The 19,756-nt window shown below is 41.7% G+C and overlaps 1 protein-coding gene across 3 annotated transcripts in view; it reads right to left on the reverse strand.

The window, feature by feature from the left end:
• ECPAS (Ecm29 proteasome adaptor and scaffold) overlaps positions 1–19,756 on the reverse strand; it is a 66,546-nt gene that overhangs the window by 34,672 nt on the left and 12,118 nt on the right. For 2 of the 3 annotated variants that reach the window (XM_064438769.1, XM_064438768.1), the window contains exons 3-17: positions 19,290–19,406; positions 17,539–17,657; positions 16,175–16,327; positions 11,156–11,324; positions 10,521–10,660; positions 8,928–9,009; positions 8,546–8,665; positions 8,283–8,368; positions 7,340–7,418; positions 6,165–6,214; positions 5,565–5,631; positions 5,336–5,458; positions 4,067–4,170; positions 2,943–3,066; positions 721–801 (exon numbers count right to left, since the gene is read on the reverse strand). In XM_064438769.1, coding sequence (XP_064294839.1) covers positions 721–801; positions 2,943–3,066; positions 4,067–4,170; positions 5,336–5,458; positions 5,565–5,631; positions 6,165–6,214; positions 7,340–7,418; positions 8,283–8,368; positions 8,546–8,665; positions 8,928–9,009; positions 10,521–10,660; positions 11,156–11,324; positions 16,175–16,327; positions 17,539–17,657; positions 19,290–19,406 — 1,614 coding nt within the window. Of the gene's footprint in view, positions 1–720; positions 802–2,942; positions 3,067–4,066; positions 4,171–5,335; positions 5,459–5,564; positions 5,632–6,164; positions 6,215–7,339; positions 7,419–8,282; positions 8,369–8,545; positions 8,666–8,927; positions 9,010–10,520; positions 10,661–11,155; positions 11,325–16,174; positions 16,328–17,538; positions 17,658–19,289; positions 19,407–19,756 lie in introns of those variants that run through there. The other variant, XM_064438770.1, reaches the window with a different exon arrangement.

Here is a 19,756-nt window from a genome sequence, read left to right on the forward strand (position 1 = left end):
TGCATGAGCTCTTGGAAAGCCATAGAGGAGACAAAATAGAAGAGCAGAGAATATGCTGTATTTAGTGTAACCAAGCCAATATACTTTATTCTTTAATCAAATCTAGACAGAAGAGTCAGCACAGAGACAGGAGCAAATATAAAATCTATCAAACTTTTGGACCAGTTTCTGCAATATGCCTGTGTAAGCAGACAACTGTACAGTGCCTGCATCACTCTCAAAAGATCAAATCATATAGAGACTTTCAGTTTCTCATAAGCTGATGCAACTTCCTTGCAAGCAGTTCAGCCTGTACCCTATACTAGTTTGGCATGCATACAAATGTAACCCAACGCATTGCTAATAGACACCTTGCATCACATCTGAATTTCTCTCTACAGACCACTGAAGCCAAGGAATCTGCTATGAAAAGAACAGCCTCAAGAAGCATAATGGCACTTTGGCACAGGATTGCCAGTTTCTCCCTCTGAGAAGCTATTACGTTAGGTATGCTGCAGAAAGCAGCGAGCAGCCCTCTTGGGAACACTACTCCCACACCCTCTGAAAATCCTGTTCAGACTGCCATTTAAGGACTGACAAAGGATGGAGAGTTAATTCCAATATCTGTTTAAAAGATGAATTTTAGAATGTAGGGTGACTTATGGTAACTGTTAGCTTCTTACATTGTCCTCTAAATAAATAATGGTACACATATCCAAAGAAGTAAATCCAGGCAATTACCTCTCCAAATGTGGCAGGATTGAAAGGCAACGCTGCAGTTCCAGTCATGTATTTAGCTGGAGTTTTCATTCGGTGAGAGGCCTAAACAACAGAGTATATTAAGACTGAAACAGTCAGACCCATGACCAGCAGAGATGTTGGAAAGGTCAACTAAATTTTGCTGATGCAACCATGTTTATCCTCCACTTAGCAACCGAAAATGTACAACAGTTCTATAACAAGGGCACAGTGCACTTGGTAATAGTATAGTTTAGGTCCATCAACTAAGGAAGTGGAAAATCTGAATTCATGAGAGGGAATGGCAAGGGAGGCTGGAGGAGGACAACATTCCTTCTTCCCCTCAGGAGTAAATAAGAATTTAAAAAGAAAACACCTCATAAACTTCTGAACCCTGAGGCACCCCATCTGACAGGCAGCCAGGAAGCCAGGAGATGGCACCTCTGCCTGGAAAGCCTGCAGAGCAGCCAGGCTTACCCAGTACTGGGAGGTGGGCATCCTGTGTTGCACCAGCCAAGCCCAGGGAGTCTCTCAGACCCTGCTACCTGCTAGGTAGAAGGCTGCTGCAGCAAGTGAGCAACTCCTTTCCATGGAAATGTTAGCTTTGACAAGCAGGAATATTCCAGCAGAAAAACATCTGAACAGAAGGTTTCCAGTAACGCCCACTGCAAACCCTGCAGAAAAGCATGTCCGTATCCTCTAGGCAATATGCCCGTCAATGGTAGGGCTGGATTGCATCTGAATAAGGGCATAAGGTGGTTGCACAGAAGCCAACAGACCCTCACATCTCTTAACATGCTCAGATCTTTTGCTGCACTGTAACTTCAATGACATCCAGAACCATTAGTGACAACCTGAATTAGCAAACCAGAAAATGACTCCCACGAAGAGTGGGTTCCCATCGACATGCAGCAGATCAGGTCCTACCCTTTCGCATATACTTTCTGGCAGGATCTGGAAGGATCATGCTAACTCATTCAGGAGAGCCGTTTTGCATCTCAGCCTGCTATGCCAAGCATACAAACTTCTCAAACATCTCCAAAACTCACATATTATTCATGATATGTAAAAATTCACACTTCGAGATAACTAACCAATGAAAGGTATCTTCAGGATTTTTAATATGCCTTCAGGACATGTAAGAAAGATCTGAAGAATGCACAGAAAATTTTATATTCCCCGAGGAGTGGGGGAATCTTGTTTTTCTCAGAAGTGATTAAACTAGGCCAATCCATAGTTATTTAGTGACATTATAGTTACCTAGTGGCATTACAGAAGTCAAGCAAAATTTAAAAATTAACTACAAGGGGGCAGGCATTTTACATTGTTACCTAAAACTGAATCTTGATTTCTTAATTTTTTATACCTGTGTGAATAACCAGTACTTTGGACAAAAGCAAGTTTTTTCATAAAGCTTCAAATCCTTCATACACTAGCAGAGTACACCACCGGCAGAGTACACAACATTTCTCAGGCATAAGAGTTCTGCTGCGACAGATCTCTTGCAAAAACTACTTCTGAGGAAAAAGAGTATTGTCAGTGACTGTCCGCATCTTCTCCATAGCTTATAAGCCTAGTACAGCTACTATACACAGAAGTGTTTAACATAGACTAGAGTTTAACAGCTGTCCAGATGATCTCTCAGTGCCAACAGTGAGGGTAAACTCAGTGGTATGGTTTTTGGTGTATCATCCCACTAGACTTGTGAAAGGTTGTTTACATGGCCATTATTTCCACAGATTGCAATGAAGATAAATAATTCATCCTTTAAGTCAACAAACCAGACTTCTTCCCTTGTTCCAGTATCTCTTTTAATTTCCTGGAATATTCTTTCTGTTTTATGCACAATATTATTTTTCACTAGCCCAACCAGAGAGTGATCTTCCAGTCCCTTCAAGAACGTGCTTTTGAGTGAACTCTGTTTGTGAAATATGCTGTATTATCACATTGAAAACTGTATTCCTTGCTCTACGTATCTTCTGCACAAACATCATCAATGCCTCCTTGTTATTAAAGCTTGGATCTCTTGAAATCATTGCCAACAGAAGCTAATGATAAGTGCTAATCTTGGCAATGCAATACTATATGTGGTCTTCACTGTGATTTAACTAACTTTATTCCTCAGGGGAGGTGAGGGAGGCAGTTACAGGGAAGGGAAGACCACGCTTAATACATGTCTGAGCACCAGGCATGTATTGTCATTTACTGGGACAAAAGCACTGTACCTTGTCTTGAATGTAATTGACCATTTCAGGGAAGGAAGGCATCTGCTTCCCAGAACTCTCCTTTTCATTTTTACCAGGAAATGTTCTCAGCACCCGCTGGGCTTCTCCATGTACCTCCTCCCGCCTTTCGGAAGAAAAGATGAGAAACAGACGTTATTTTCACAGCACAAATGGCCTTTAATGAGCAATAGGATATCTTGGGAAGCGGGTGAAGAGAGAACAATTTTTAAATGAGAATTAGGTTTTTTTTTTGAAAGGAAGGAGAAAAAAGCTTGCATTAGAACTTTTAATAATTTTTTTTTTATTTTAGAGAGGGGGAAGAAAAAGGATAGTGATGAGTGGCCTCTGCAAAACACCCAATCAGCCCACTTCTCCTCCTCCTATATCCTGCTAGTGTTCACCACCAGCTCCTGGTTCCCACATTATTGTTTTCCTGTCTGCTCCTCCTCCACTTTCTAATTCAAGCTTCAGCTGACACCTATCAGGTTTATCACTATTGCTTAGCAGATCAACTCCTGAAACAGTGCTGACACTGCAATGACAGAGCGGTTTGTTGCAATTGATCTTTTTAGCTTTCCTTAGTTAAGTGGTGGGAAAAAAATCCCACCACTTAAATTGCAATACCAGAAAACTTCAAATTAAAATATTACTGTAATTTAGTGAGCCAACTCTTCCTCAGCAGAGAGCGGCAACTCTCACAAGCACATGCTCCTGACTCTTTGCAAATACAAGCTAAAAATAGACTGATAGAATTTGCCAGGAAAAAATAATTTCTAGCCACTGTAAAGGTGATTTCAGTTAATGCACTTTTCCTCTGCAATTGCAATAGATCGTTAAGAGGAAGTGCTTTAGTGACAGCAGTTCATCCAAAACAAGAAAAAGAATCCAAGCCAAAGACTACCGTAAGGCACAGTAACAGTTCTCCACAGAACTGTTGAGAATGCTCCTATGTAAAAGTTAATTTCCAAATTGCCATATTTGATTTTCAGTGAGTTTTTAGGTACATACATACACACATACATGCATTCATATTTCATGCAAGTATATATTGGATGCAAATATATATATATGTGTCCGTGTGTGTGTATATACATATATATGAAAATAACTTGAAAACAACTTACGGGTCTCCTGCAGCTAACAAGAGTAAGTATCTGGAAGGGATATGATCTGGAGGGAATACTGTGCTAGCAAATTTCACAGCCACTTGACGTACTTGAACTTCAGGCTTAAAGAGAACAGACACAAACATATGGTTGAGTTTTAAATGAACACACTAGAGACCTGCACTCACCACTTGTAAATCATCAGTCATCTGTTTTGTCCTCTGGTACCAACATGACTCAAAGAGTTCAGACATTTTCAGACACTGTTCTTCCTAACTCTTCATATGCAGGAGACAGGAAAAAGAAAAGCTAGCTTCTCATATATACACAAGTGGAGAATGAAGAGTTTAATTAAGTAAATGCACATTTTTGGGAGTCATAAATCAGGACTATCACTAATTCTTAGATACCTGAACTGCCCTACCCAAGCAGTTTTGAAATTAAGAACAACATGCATCATCTGTCCAGATAAAACAGAGCTGCACTTAGGAGCAGCACAACCAGAAGTGGAAAAGAAACATTAGCTTAGAGTGTCATTCTCTCTGCTGGGTTCAGATAGTCTCAAAATGGTATCGCACAGAGACCTAGATCACTCAAGCACCCAGGCAAAAGAGTCACCAGCATGAAAATAGTCTCTTACACAGTCCCTAATGCAACCACTAGAAATACATATCCCTCCGCAGTCACCCCGAGTACCCATGCAAACACAGAGTATACAAAACCCACTCTTTCTGAAAACCCAGACCTCTGGGGAATTCTGACCATAAGATACTCAGTAAAGTAAGAGTCAGTGAAGCGTGGTCTCCGCTGGATTAGTGTCTCAAGGCTGAGTTCCCGTGGAGGTTCCTAGGTGCCTTATAATGTTAGAAATCACACAGCATACTGAAATCCCCGCTTAGTGGTGGGGATTTCTCTTGCTTTCACAAGGCATTTCACAAGATACTGTCCTTGAAGCATCTACTTGTTCTTCTTGTGTTTGTGTATAAAACAAGAAGTTTTATAAGGAGGAGACTATAAGAAACATACAGCACAATTGTAACAGCTTTGTTTCTTTGCAAAACAGAACACAAATTGAAAACTGCAATGTCACCCTTCTTGCAGCCACTGTACCATATTAATAACATTTCATCTGAGCACACACCCACCCCCTTCTCACTGGCAGGCCAATATATTAAGTAAGAAAAGGGAGACCTGTACTAGAAGTATACAACAGGAAGTGTCAAGAAACAGGAAAACAATGAATAGCTCTTTTTTTAAGGCCCTTAATTTTGACTCCACTGAAAATACCTTTATTAAATAAGAAGCTACAAGAGCTTCCATCAGGGTACGCTGGGCTCCTTCCAAGTTACTGTATGCTCCAACCATCATAGACAACGCCTCCTGAATGGCAAGCCTGGTATCAGCATCTTCCTGCAGTACAAAACCAAGAGTTTTTATTTTGCAGTGTGCTGTGACAAGAATTAAACAAAACCAGCACAAAATATTAACTGTTTCCCAAAGCCCCATCAGCACCAACCTTGCATAAAGCTTCAAAAAACTGCTGTACCAGTGCTATATCCTTGGTAAAGAGCTGAGGCATTCGGCTGAAACAAGATATTTTAATTCATTAAGTTTTGGGGTTTTTAAATTAAAATGGTCCACATTTCATTGGTCTTGTCCTCACCCCTCATTTTAGCTGTCAAACCAAACAAAGTCAGCACAGAAAGTCTGATCTGTCTTATCCAATTCCACCATAGATCAGCACTCCCCCACTTAACAGAGTCTGGAAAGTGAGACATTGTATGGACAATCACTTAGACCACCAGCATACCACTTGCTTAGCTTTGTGCCCTCTGGTCTTTACTGTACGTTCCTTAAATTTATGTTTCTAGCAATCCACGAAGTGGAACCATTTTTTAAATTCTGTACATAATTCATAAGCTTCCATTAATCACTGCTAGAGAAGCTATCGGCTAAAAAAAATTCTTCTTACACCCCAGGAGACGTCACAAGAAGAACGCTTTTCTCTGCACTGTACACTTAATTGCAAAACTGGTAGGTGGCATAAACCTTGCTACTGATAAATTAACAGATTACTCTGACGTTTAAGCCATTGCTTAAACGGCACTTCAGTTACCTGGAGAGCTTCCCAACCGCTGAATATGCCATTGACAGCAGTTTTGAATCCTTGAATGATAAAACAATAAATAAAATTCAGCAAAACCAGAAATACATAAAGGCATATCTTTTATAATTAAACATTTACTTTAAATCCTGTCTCCGAAGTGCTCAAACAGGCTTTCACAAAGAATCCTGGAACATAAAATAATTGTATCCAAGAATAAAAGCATTACATAGTACATAGGAACAGAGGGAGCATGCTTTTCCACAAGAAACAGAAAATCACAAATGGTGACAAAATGTAATTCTTCCTTCTGGTCTCAGCTAGTGGCATTTTATTTCTAGACAGACAGTTAAGGAGATTCAGCAAATATATGAAACAGTAGCAAGGGACAGAAACCCTGCACTGGCCCTAAACAGCAGCTTTACACAAAGGAAGCTGTTTGCACAGTGGATCCTGCAGATGACCAATGCAGCACATTTATGTATGGGCTTACTTCCTCCTGAACACTCCTTTTTCATGCCCTATTAAATGGCAGGAGAGGCCCACACATTCAGCACCAACTCAGGCCAAATGCTCACATCCAACAATTCAAATGAACCAGCAAGGGGATCAAAGCTGCAGAAGAAGAGGTCTGCAATATTAGCCCTCCATAAGATGCATGTAGGAGTATCGTGGGGAATTTGCGTTCTGAAATAGCACTGGAAAGACCTTTTCAGGCCAGATTGGCATTTGCCAATTCCGTTAGTAACACCCTTCCCATAGCAATACCACCCCTGGTCAGACAGGATGGAAGGCATTACAAGCAGGCCTATACAGCTGTTTATCACAACAGGGTAAATGCCTGGAGCCGAGGCCCCTGTGTGCTCCAGATGAATGAACAAAAGCAGTTAAGTGCTACTCTGGCCTCACACTTTACATTACCAACACTATTGTTTCCTAAGACTTTTGCAAACAGAGTCCAAGCACCTATCCAAGCTGTTAAACAAATAAAACAGTTTTCCTATACAGCCTTTTAAAGTATTTGCTTCTCTTCCAACAAAATTTCTTAAAAAGTACCCTTTGATAGCCATCTCAGGCAACTACAAAAAAGATATTTACCAGTTTCCATTGTAAAGGTATTTGTCTTTTGCTTGTATTAATTGTGTATGAACAATTACAACTCTATAGTAAAGAACCTTTCAGCTTACCTCTTTGTATTCATTGATCAGCTTTGTAAGTCCATTTAAAAGCATTGGGCCTAATGGCTTTATTTTACTTTCTGGACAACTGCAATTAGAGAAAACAACAAACAAAATACTATCTTTTGTATCCCTTAAAATTATCTTTTCTCAGTATTGCTTACTCCCAACTTTGTTAAACTGAGAAATTACAGCTTAATGTGTGCAAGCACGCTGTCATGGTTTTAGCTGGGATCGAGTTAATCTTCACTGCGGCTGGCACAGTGCTGTGTTTTGGACTTAGTATGAAAACAATGTTGATAACACACCGATGTTTTAGTTGTTACTAGGTAGGGCTTGTACTAGAATCAAGGAGTTTTCCAGCCTCCCACGCTCTACCAAGTGCACAAGAAGCCGGGAGGGGAGGGGGCACAGCTGAGAGAGCTGATCCAGACTGACCAAAGGGATATGCCCTGTCACGTAATGCCATGCCCAGTATGTTAACTGAGAGGAGCTGGCCGGGAGAGGGAGGCAGCAATCGCAGCTCGGGACCGGCAGCATCAGTCAGCGGGTGGTGAGCGGTTGTGTCGTTTGTGTTTCTGTTTTCTTTCCTTTTCCTTTTTATTATATTATCATTATTACTATGATAATCATAACCATTATCATTTTATTTTAATTATTAAACTGTTCTTATCTCAACCCACAAGTTTTTTTTTGCTTTTGCTCTTCCGATTCTCTCCGCATCCCACAGGGGTGCGGGAGTGAGCGGGCGGCTGCGTGGTGCTTAGTTGCCGACTGGGGCTGAACCACGACACACACACAGAGACAGACTTTAGGCTTAAGGAAAAAAAAACCCTTCTTCCTATGTGTTTTAGTACTCTTTCTTTGCCCTTATTTCAGTTATGTATTTAGTAAACAGAGTAGATTCTAGGCAACTAGTTAAAAAATATTGTGCTCACTCTGAATTACTTACATGATACAAATATGGTGGACAAACTGCAAGGACAGACTTCTCAACTTTGCATTTGTGTTTGCACCAAAGAGTCCATCGTAAACCACCTGGCAAAAAGGAATAGAGAGCAGATCAGAGAGTGTCAGGCCTCACTTTCAAAGGTTTTCTAATTCCCCTTCTTCTTTAAACACTGTTGTCAGTAACAGTGCTTCCCTCCCCTAAGTACTGGAAGAACTGCATTGTCAAGCATATTAGGAAGAGCAGCTTTGGAACATAAGCATTACCTGAATGTTAGCTGGGAACGTTTCTGCAGCTTGCCTGGATCGCAGAAGATGAGGAACTATCTTTAACTTAACACGGGTGCTGACTGACTCTCGTTTCATTTCTGGTTTCAGAACAGATCCCTGTCAGAAACAGAGTTGAAAGAATATACTACATCTTTGGACAGCAGTACTTTTAAGTTAGCTAAATTACCTTCTACTGCAAATCAGAATGCACTGGGGCAGAGAGAAAATTATTCAATAGCAAAAACGTTTAGTGAAAGCAGAGATCAAAGGAAGTGATAGATTTAAGAAAAAAATATATGTCTTCTCCAAATAAGATAAGGCAACTAAAATTACAGCTTCAGAAATTAAGTAGGTATGCAATTCTGAAGGAAAATCTTACCTCCTTGGTTTTCAGTGGTATATCCCCAAGATACACTTTATACATTTTGTTGATGATAGTAGGATTGTTCCAGTCAATTAAACTAAAGAAGAAAACACATTGAACACCAATCTTATGATTCTGACCATTGATTACTTTTTAATACATGTTTTACAGCATTTTGCATCACATTCTTCCCAGAACTTTAATAGATCTAGTTTGACTTCTAATCACTCCTCCCATATCCACGTAATATATAATCATGAAAAATGTGAAGTGATTACACATTTCACCTACAAATTTTGACAATATGATTCCAAATAATTTGTGAGAAACCTACATGTCCCTTCGCTTCCACTGAAATAAGACATATAAACCATGGTAGTCTTCTGAACGAATACAGAATGGTCATCTGTTAACAAATTTCTCCATTCTTCAACCTCAGTACTTCGACATTTCAATAGAGAAAAGGGTATTTTTAATTCTAGGACTATTTCGTCTTGGTCTCTCAGACAAACCTGTCTGCCCGCAATAACCATCTAATGCTAGCTATTGATAAGACTGTTTGGAACACACACACACCCCCCCAGGAAACACCCTATAGAAAACAAGAAGTTAAGCATGCCTGCTTCAGAAAAGTGGAGGAGACAGAACCACCTCTTTCTTTCAGTCTAGGAACTGATTTCCAAACAAGTGAGCTGTAAAGTAGCATACATTTCTCGGAAAAGACATTTAACATTGCATATTAATGCGCATTTTGTCCACATATATATTTCGTTCTCCAGGCAAAGAATACCCCCACAAAGGGAAAGACGTGACAAGAAGCAAAGGAGAGAGTGCCATTCTTAACCGGTCTGTTGTCACTTACTGGAATCATCTCCCTTGCCACAACTGAGAAACATGAAGAGACTTGAATGGAGAGGGTTTCACATTACATATTTGACTCCAAGTTAAATAGTCCTATACTTCTAGTAACACAGAAGCCACCTACACATTTCAAAGGCACACCTCTCTCGCTCCAAATGAGCCAGCAAATCTCACACAACCAATGACTCAGCCAATAGTGCCAACAGCAATTACTCTGGCCTCTTGATGAGTTAAAGACAGAATAAATGTCTTTAGATTAAGAAAGGTCAACTGCAGAGGAGCAAAGCTTTAATAACACAGAAAACAGTGGCTGCCAAACTTCCCTGACTATGCCCACTTCACAATTACAGTTTCTTTACTCCCTTAATTAAAGTATACTTTTCTGGGGAAGTCAATATAGTAAGTTGACCAGCTGTGAATCACTTACTAAGGCCTCACTGGCCATCGATAATCCACAGAGGGCAATTTGGAAACCAAGGAGTAAGAAAATGGCTCAAAACCAATACCAAAGATGACTGAAACCAGACAGCTAAGGCTGTCAGCTCTGGAGCCAAGTGATGCTCCCATCTGCAAGACTAAGCAACACACAATTCCCAGCCCCATCTGAATACATGGCAGTTTCACTGGTACACGGGGGACTGCAGCCCTCCTCCTTTCCGAGCACAGTCCCTCTGGAGCACTGCATTAATTGCAGCTAGCTTTTTTAGGAACACTAGCACCATCTTTTCCAAACATCCGAACTTGTACCTTTGTTTGCTCTTTAGTTCAAGGTCTGCTGCAGTGGCGACACTGTGTCTTGTATCACTGGAGGCTACAACCAGGTGTATAACAGCTTCAAGTTCTGGCACTTGCTCAGCTTCAATGAACTTCACTATCCCCAGCTTACACTGTTCAAAAGTGGGGAAAGTAAAGGCAGTGTTACTGACAAGAAAGCACACATTAAAATAACCGTAGCAGTTCAGCTCTCAGAAATGACAGCTTCTGCTTGCCAAGAAGTTCACATGCTCTCCATCTCTTTAGCAGCACCCTCCTCCTGCCTCCTACCAAAACAGTCATCTGTGGTAAAAAGAGATGATCCATCAACAGAATAGAGTTTTGCAACCTTACTATCTTTAGGAGGAAAACACAAGAGTAGGCTGCAGTCATGGTTGCTTCCTAACAGCCCTGAGAACCGCTGGCACCTCGCACCCCATCTCACCATTGCAAAGTTCCTTAAGGCATCATGCAAAATCCCTCCATAAATTCCCGCACAGCAAAGAAAGACCTGGTTAGAATTAGTTACGTATTTTCCCTCTAGCCTCCTGTTCCTCTGCTCCTCTGTCTGTAGCCATCCCTGTTACAACCCCCAGTTCACCAAGGACCAGCTCCAGAGCTGCAAGTACCTGTTCCAGCAGTTCTGGTGTCCAAGGGCTATCTCCAATTACCCTTTTGGCTGCATAAAAGCTCATCCCTGGAGGTGGCTGAGGGATTCCAGGACCTCCCGTGCTACTTGACGAAGAGCCCTGGGCCGAGGGCATGTTTTGTCGACTCTGAGATTCATTCAGTACAAACCTAAGCAGGTGGGAAAGGAGTTTCATTAGGGGCTTTACCAATCCACATTGCCACATGAATCAGATGCTGGAATGGAGGAATAAACATAACCAGCCCAACTTCATGTATTCTTCTTTAATTAATCCCATGACTCTGACCTGAAACAGAATTTTACTCAGTTGAGACTCAGCTACCAGTTATCCCAATATATTCTGTAAGTGCCATAACAATCTCCTTATAACTGTTTGAAAACAAACCTCAGTTAGGAAAGGGAAGGGTCCACAACTCTTTCCAGAAGTGCCAATCTCCAGTCATGAATCAGAAAGAATCATCTCTTTTGTGTTAGAAGTAAATGCTCAGACAGTATTACATTTGAGAAATTTGTACTAAAAGCTTTAACAAACATTTGTATGATTACTACGAAAAACATAGGGAAAAAGGGACATAATGAAGCATATGCAACACAGTGAAATTGCTGGAGACAATCCTTGATATAAAAAAAAAGAAAATGTCTTGGAAAACGGCAGTTTTAGTGCTGGGCAGAGAAGGAAAGGAAAAACCCTAAAGGCTAAGTTTACAGATATTAGTCTTTTTGGAGACTGGCTAGTCTAGCTACCCTATACACATCTCCACACTCTCACAAAAGACACTCCACCTCCCCCTCTATTCTTGGAAGCTGGTCAACACATGAAGGTGTCAAAATTATTTTGCTCCAGACAGCCACAATTTGTTCTGCATTCAGCACAGAAGCAACAAAAGGAAGTGAATAGTCTTAACAATAAAGATAAGCATTCATCTCGAGTCTCATTAGTTAAAACTTTAAACACTTGAACTTGATTATAAGCTTTAAGCTCTGCAGTTAGGCTTTCCGGCTGTTTTACTGTGTGCAGACTGGCGAGGCTAATTCACAGCAGGGCAATGACAGAGCAAGTTCTACCTGGCATAAATTAGCTGTAAACAGCTGCAAACAGTCTCACCCCAGGGAGCAAGCTCTAAGAGACAGACATCCAGAGCCACAGGCTAGGTGAAGACACTCTCTGAGCACCTTCTCTAAAGAAAATCATACAATCATTAAGGTTGGAAAAGACCCTTAAGATCACCGAGTCCAACTGCTAACCTATCACTGCCAAGTCCACCACTAAGCCATATCCTCAAGCACCACATCTACCCTTCTTTTAAATACCTCCAGGAATGGAGACTCCACCACCTCCCTGGGCAGCCTGTTCCAATGCCAGACAACCCTTTCGGTGAAGAAGTTTTTCCTAATGTCCAACCTAAACTTCCCCTGGCGCAGCTTGAGGCCATTTCCTCTCATCCTATCGCTTGTTACTACGGAGAAGAGACAAGACCGACCCTCGCCTTGAAACAACCTCCTTTCAGGTAGTTGTAGAGAGTGATAAGGTCTCCCCTCAGCCTCCTCTTCTCCAGGATAAACAACCCCAGCTCCCTCAGCCACTCCTCATCAGACTTGTTCTCCAGACCCTTCACCAACTTCATTGCCCTTCTCTGGACACACTCCAGCACCTCAATGTCCTTCTTGTACTGAGGGGCCCAACACTGAACACAGGATTCAAGGTGCGGCCTCACCAGTGCCCAGTACAGGGGCACCATCCCTGCTCTGCTCCTGCTGCCCACACTACTCCTGATCTAATCCAGGATGCTGTTGGCCTTCTTGGCCACCTGGGCACACTGATGGCTCATGTTCAGCCAGCTGTTGACCAACACCCCCAGGTCCTGCTCTACCAGCCAGCTCTCCAGCCACTCCTCCCCAAGCCTGTAGCGTTTCATGGGGTTGTTGTGACCCAAGTGCAGGACCCGGCACTTGGCCTTGTTGAATCTCATACTGTTGGCTCCGGCCCAACAAACCAGCCTGTCCAGGTCCCTCGGTAGGGCCTTCCTGCCCTCCAGCAGATCAACACTCCCACCCAGCTTGGTGTCATCTGCAAACTTACTGAGGGTGCACTCAATTCCCTCATCCAGATCATCAATGAAGATATTGAACAGGACCGGCCCCAACACTGAACCCTGGGGAACACCACTTGTGACCAGCCGCCAACCGAATTTGACTCCATTCACCACCACTCTCTGGGCTTGGCCGTCCAGCCAGTTTTTAACCCAGCACAGATGCACTTGTCCAAGCTGTGAGCAGCCAGCTTCTCCAGGAGAATGCTGTGGGACACAGTGCCAAAGGCCTTACTGAAGTCCAAGTGGACAACGTCCACAGCCTTCCCCTCATCCACTAAGCTGGTCACCTTATCATAGAAGGAGACCAGGTTAGTGAGGCAGGATCTCCCTTTCATGCTGGCTGAGCCCGATCCCCTAGGTGTCCCGCACGTGCTGCGTAATGGCATTCAGGGTGATCTGCTCCATGACCTTTCCTGGCACCGAGGTCAAGCTGACAGGCCTGTAGTTCCCCAGATCCTCCTTCCGACCCTTCTTGTAGAGGGGCGTCACATTTGCTAGCTTCCAGTCATCTGGGACCTCCCCGGTTGACCGGGACTGCTCATAAATGATGGCTGCTCTGCCAGCTCCCTCAGTATCCTTGGGTGGATCCCATCTGGCCCCATGGACTTGTGAACATCCAGGTGAAGGAGCAGGTCATGACTGCCACCTCTTCAACAACTGGGACTCCATCCTGCATACTATCTCCATCTCCCAGCACAGGGGCCTGACAACCCCGAGGATGACCAGTCTGACTATTAAAGGCTGAGGCAAAGAAAGCATTAAGTACCTCAGCCTTCTCCTCATCTTTCGTGGCAAGGTTACCTTCTGCATCCAACAAAGGAGGGAGATTCTCGCTGGCCCTCCTTTTGTCACTGATGTATTTATAAAAACATTTTTTGTTATCTTTAATGGTGGCAGCCAGTTTAGGTTCCAACTGGGCCTTCGCCTTCCTAACCTTTTCCCTGCATAACCTCACAACATCCTTGTAGTCCTCCTGAGTCACCTGCCCCTTCTTCCAAAGGCAGTAAGCTCTCCTTTTTCCCTTGAGTTCCAGCCAAAGCTCCCTATTCAGCCAAGCCGGTCTTTTCCCCCACCTGCTCGACTTACAGCACATGGGAACAGCCTGCTCCTGCACCTTTGAGACTTCCTTCTTTGATAACATCCAGCCTTCCTGGACTCCTTTGCCCTTCAGGACTGCCTCCCAAGGGACTCTGTTAACCAGACTCCTAAACAATCCAAAGTCTGCCCTTCTGAAGTTCAGGGTAGCTGTTTTGCTGACCCCCTTCCATACTTCTCCAAGAATTGAAAACTCTATCATGTCATGGTCGCTGAGCCCACGACAGCCTCCAACCACCACATCACCCACCAGGCCTTCTCTGTTCGTAAATAGCAGGTCCAGCGGGCACCTCCCCTGGTTGGCTCGCTCACCAGCTGTGTCAGGAAGTTATCATCTCCCACACACTCCAGGAACCTCCGAGATTGCTTTCTCTCTGCTGTGTTGTATTTCCAGCAGACAGCTGGTAAGTTGAAGTCTCCCAGAAGAACAAGGGCTAGAGATTGTGAGACTTCAGCCAACCGCTTGTAGAGTAATTCCTCTGTCTCTTCAGACTGGTTGGGTGGTCCATAACAGACTCCCAACAAGATGTCTGCCTTCTTGGCCTTCCCCCGATCCTTACCCACATGCACTCAACCTTATCATTACCGTCATTGAGTTCTAGACCATCAAAACACTCTCTAACATACAGGCCTGTCCTTGCCTGTCCCTTCTAAAGAGCTTGTAGCCATCCATTGCAGTGCTCCAGTTGTGTGAAACCTTCGCCCCTGCCCTTGTGGTCTCTCCCTGAGCATTTAAAAATTGTGATGCTTGACCAGAGTACAAAAGCACAGAAGATGTGAAGTCTCACTGCAAAGCCCAAGGAGTTTATCTGCTGAACAGGAGTGTGGGGGTGAACCTAAAAGCACAAACCTGGGCAAACTAAGGAGCGTGAGCTGCGAACAGAGGAGCAGGCTAGGCATTTTAAACTGTAAGCTGCAAGACTCTACACACTTTAATGGTAAGGAAGGGGCCCCCAAAACATTGTATAGGGCCACAGCCTCCAGGAAAGCCACATGGAGAAACCTCACATGCTCATTTTTAAAGTCATTTCTTTAGGTTAATCCATTCAGGTGTGCAAGAGTTAGGTGCTCAGAAAAATCCTATGGGAATCAATGAACTGTCAGAAAAATGAAATATGTTCTACTGTTAAACTTATTTCTAATTTCTTTCAAAGCAAAAGCTCCCTTAGCAATACAAAGACACTAAAAATGTTAGTGGAAAATAGTTTTTGAGAAAGTATTGATTTTAGAAACCAGAAGATTCCTAACAAGCACTGATCAGTAAATAAGAGTTGCTCTGCAAGTCATTCTTGCTCTCAGAAACAGTGCTCACACCAAGACACACCATTACAGTTAAAACATTTTTCATCAGAAGACAGATAAGAGACAAATTATTAACAAGGTTCAATTCTGGAAAGCACAAGTCTTCAAAAATCACACTTGCTTATGATCTTGGAGGAATAAGCCTTGAAATTCAACTGCAGGAAGATGAGCACACATTTTGATCTGGCTTCTATTTTAAAGGTTTGTTTATTTAACAGATAGCTCACATGTCGCATAGCTTCACTTTGATCCCAAAAGAGGTCAAGGACAGAATGGCTTAACACCTAATTAAGTAAAAAAAAAAATGATGTTTTGTTAAATAAGGCAGGTGGTGATCCCATTCTTAAAATTAGGATCCTGCTTTGTATCTTACTGAAACATGTAAATGGCCCATTCAAGCTAGAATATAATAGCATATTTTAAATGAGTTTCCAAGGGTGCAGTTTGTAGTGTTTCACACATAAAGAACACATCAGTACTAGAGGAGACTGGTATTAACTCTTACTTACCCATAAGGCATAAGAAGAACATCCAACATAAAGTCCAAAAGCAGCTGTACAGTCTTTGGTTTTTCAGCAAGATTAAATGGAGAAGCAGCTGCTTTCAGTGGTTCAGCAGGGTATTTCATGTGAAAAAGGGTTGGTATTAGAAGATGCATTAGGCTGAAAAACAATTATATTTACTGCAACCATTTTAAAAAAAACCACACCTGTTTATTCTTAACATTCAAGAGAGAAACCTTTAACAACAAACCTGGTCCTTAACAGCAAGAAAAAAATCTTAACAAAAGTTGAACTGATTCACAATCCAGTGGCTTCTATTTGCCACCAGATGTACTTAAAAATGGAAGGCAGAAGATAAATTAGGATTCACGCTTGAAATATAACATCTATGTCTGTGTGCAAGCACACACACACATTTGGAGAGACAAAGTCACTATCTTAGTCCAGACTTCTAATGCTTTGCAATTATGCCACAAAATACAATCAAGGACTGTCTCACCCACAAGAAGTCTGAAGTTTTAAATCTGAGTCTGCCTAGAGGAGAAGTTGGTCAACACCGTTCAGCTTCACCAAAGAGTGCACATAGACAAATACATTGATTATATACCAGTACAGCCAGATTTCCCAAAGCTTTCTTTACTCATGTATTTGATTTTTGGACAGGGGAAAACCATGGTCCCAGAGAAGACAATCAAGTATTTTCACACTGATCTCATGAACGGAGGGAAGATTTCACTGCAAGAATTTTCAGTAAGGTCATTTTAAAAATACCTTTACATTGTCACAGTGATATAGAGTGAATGAAGATATGATTTTAATGCCATTTTCCAGTGCCAGCATGGTGGAAACCCATCTCAATGTAAATACGAAGCAGGTCCACAATTAACAGTTTTCTAGAAGTTTTTAGTACTCAACAATTCCCAACTTCAGTATTTTCTTATTTATTGCAACTCAGTGTTCCAAGTCAGTAGGAACTTTGGTTATCTGATAATTTAAAGTAGCCAGTCTGAGACATTTAGTGCCGTTCCTGTTGCTGGGCAGAGGATATTTACTGAAGGTCCGTCCTTAAGCTGGAAACCAGAATTTAATGAAGGTGGATGGAGGATGTGGACAGGCATATTCATCAAAACACAGGCCCCTTATCATACAGGGAGTCTGCTACAGATCCTGTATATTACTACAACATCAGACTGTATTAATTCTTTGTACCACCTAAACTACTGAATTGCGTATCCAAATTGTACATGCCAATAACACCCTAAGCAATGAAGATCTTACCAAGGGAAAAAAAGAGATCTTTTAACAACTGAGGCAAATTATTTTACTAAAACAACACCAACAGAATTCACACCAAAAAAAAGTAGTTATACCTGTCTTGCTGTGGCTGAGGTTTTCCCTCCATTGCAGTGAGAAGAGTTGGAGCCAATTCACATTGTTTTTCCACAGGCAGACGGGGGTATCCCATCTTAACGTAAATTATGGTAAAATTCTGAAGGAGTAGGAAAAGCACACAGTATTGTAACAGTGCAAAAGACATATCGGTTCTTTAAACTCTTCTGGTATGTTGAGTAACTTAATTGGGTGTTGGAAACAACATATATTTTGGAAGACCGATTTCTTAATTCTAAGGCTTATCAGATTGACAGCTGTTAAAGGGGACGCTCAGCAAGACCTACTCAGAAAACCCTTTCAGAGTAGGTCTTGCTGATCCTCCACTTTAAAAGGAGGACAACAATGCAAAAAAAACCCCTCTCTAGCTTCTCTTATTCACTGCCAATTTCACCAAAAGCAGCTTTACCTAAGCAACAACTTCAAGGAAAGTAAGTGTAATGTTGTCTCTTACCTATTCCTGAAATCAAACGGAAAGCAATATTGAATAAATACAAAGTCAGCAGCACAGGCCTGGTTTCTCTTGAAAATGTGTTTCTAAATCATCATAATTAAAAGCTGCAAGTGCAATCCAGAGCACAGTGACAGGGAAGCACAGCAGAGCAATACTGAATACGGGACTGTGCAACTGCTATCATGTCGATCCAAATCAAGCCAAGAGCTGTAGAGATAAGAGTTATGTGTTCAATGACCTAGCTGAAAAAAGTGTTGAAGTGGGAAGCATTATACTGCTTTGTAGATGGCACAGGTTAAAATTTTATGAAGCCTCATGGCACAAAACAACATGCATCACTCAGATACATGAATCAAAACAGATTTTTGACATGTCCACGCAAAAGCACAGTTTCTGCCAAGTCTCTCTTCAAACAAGATGGTTCTTTCACTGCTTTACAGAACACATGCACTCGAGAAGTCCTCGGCCGTTTCTGAAAGGTGAACTCCAGATAATGCTGCTCGCTTAAGGACAATCAGAGATTACTTCTGTGTTACTGCTGTTTAAAGTAAAATATTTCTCCACCAGTTTCTAAGACACAGTGTTTTCCATTTATGCTACGTATGACTGAATTGTCAAATGAGAAGGACGGAAAGTTTCCCTCAGACTCTATCACTTTTTTTCATGATGGTTATTTACAATAGGTCTATCAGATTTGAAATGAAAATTGTCTTCATAGTTTCACAACAACATTTTTAAACTATTTCCACTTTTTAAACCACATTGAATGAAGCTATCTAGAAAAGTTTCCTTATCTATAAAATACGGGGTTTTTTATCTTTTTCTTTCTCAGCTAAGGTCCTGACCCTAAAAACACAAAAAAAATATGAGTTCTCATGCATTAGAGAAATACAGATATTTTAAGTAAGACACTGATCCTGCTCGATGTTTTAAGACCCTGATCCTGCACATATCAGGTTAAGGATTGATAGCTGCCTGCAAAATGGACCTTCTAACAATGAAGAGATCCTCTACAATACAATGACTATTCATGCATTCATGAAATATCAAGAGTAATTATCAGTAATTTGAACAGACTCAATAGCGTAGCTGCTTTATGAAACTCAGTTTCACCCACACCATACTATATAGTTTTAAAAAAAAAAATCTTAAAACATCAACCTCATGACAGTAACATACTTGGTAGGAAAACTGACAGAGCTAACTACAGGAGCTTTAAAGAATATTCTGCTTCTTACAAGTAAATCAGCAACTGGTCTTTGAAGAACAGACACTTACAGTGACAAACGACACTGCAGAAGGATCTTGATATTGAACTAGCAATGTCTCTACTGGAAGCTGAATTTTTGGACGACTTTTGATGCGTTTATTCAGATGAACCAGCAGCTCCATGACCTGATGGGAAGAAAATTAAAAACTTGAAAGAACCACAGCTAGTTTTACTACTTTGGACTCCATACATCACCCTCAGTCCACCAGGCAGGCCTATTATAAAGGGATCAGCCCTAAGCTTCCTGATTAATTAACCTCTAAGAAAATGGCAGCCATCATGTCCTGTATTATCTTGAAACCACTCTGACATGTCTTGAGTCACTATTAAGACAAACAAATCCCAAACTGTGCCACAACCAATAACCTCTGTCAACAGAAATGTCAGGAAGAAATGAATGCTGAGCATGAGCAGTTCTTTCTACACAGTTGGTTAGTAACCCTCAAAACTGAGCCTGGCTTGGAAATCTTCATTG

The sequence above is a fragment of the Phalacrocorax carbo genome, chromosome Z, assembly GCF_963921805.1.
Source record: "Phalacrocorax carbo chromosome Z, bPhaCar2.1, whole genome shotgun sequence".
Lineage (NCBI taxonomy): Eukaryota > Metazoa > Chordata > Aves > Suliformes > Phalacrocoracidae > Phalacrocorax > Phalacrocorax carbo.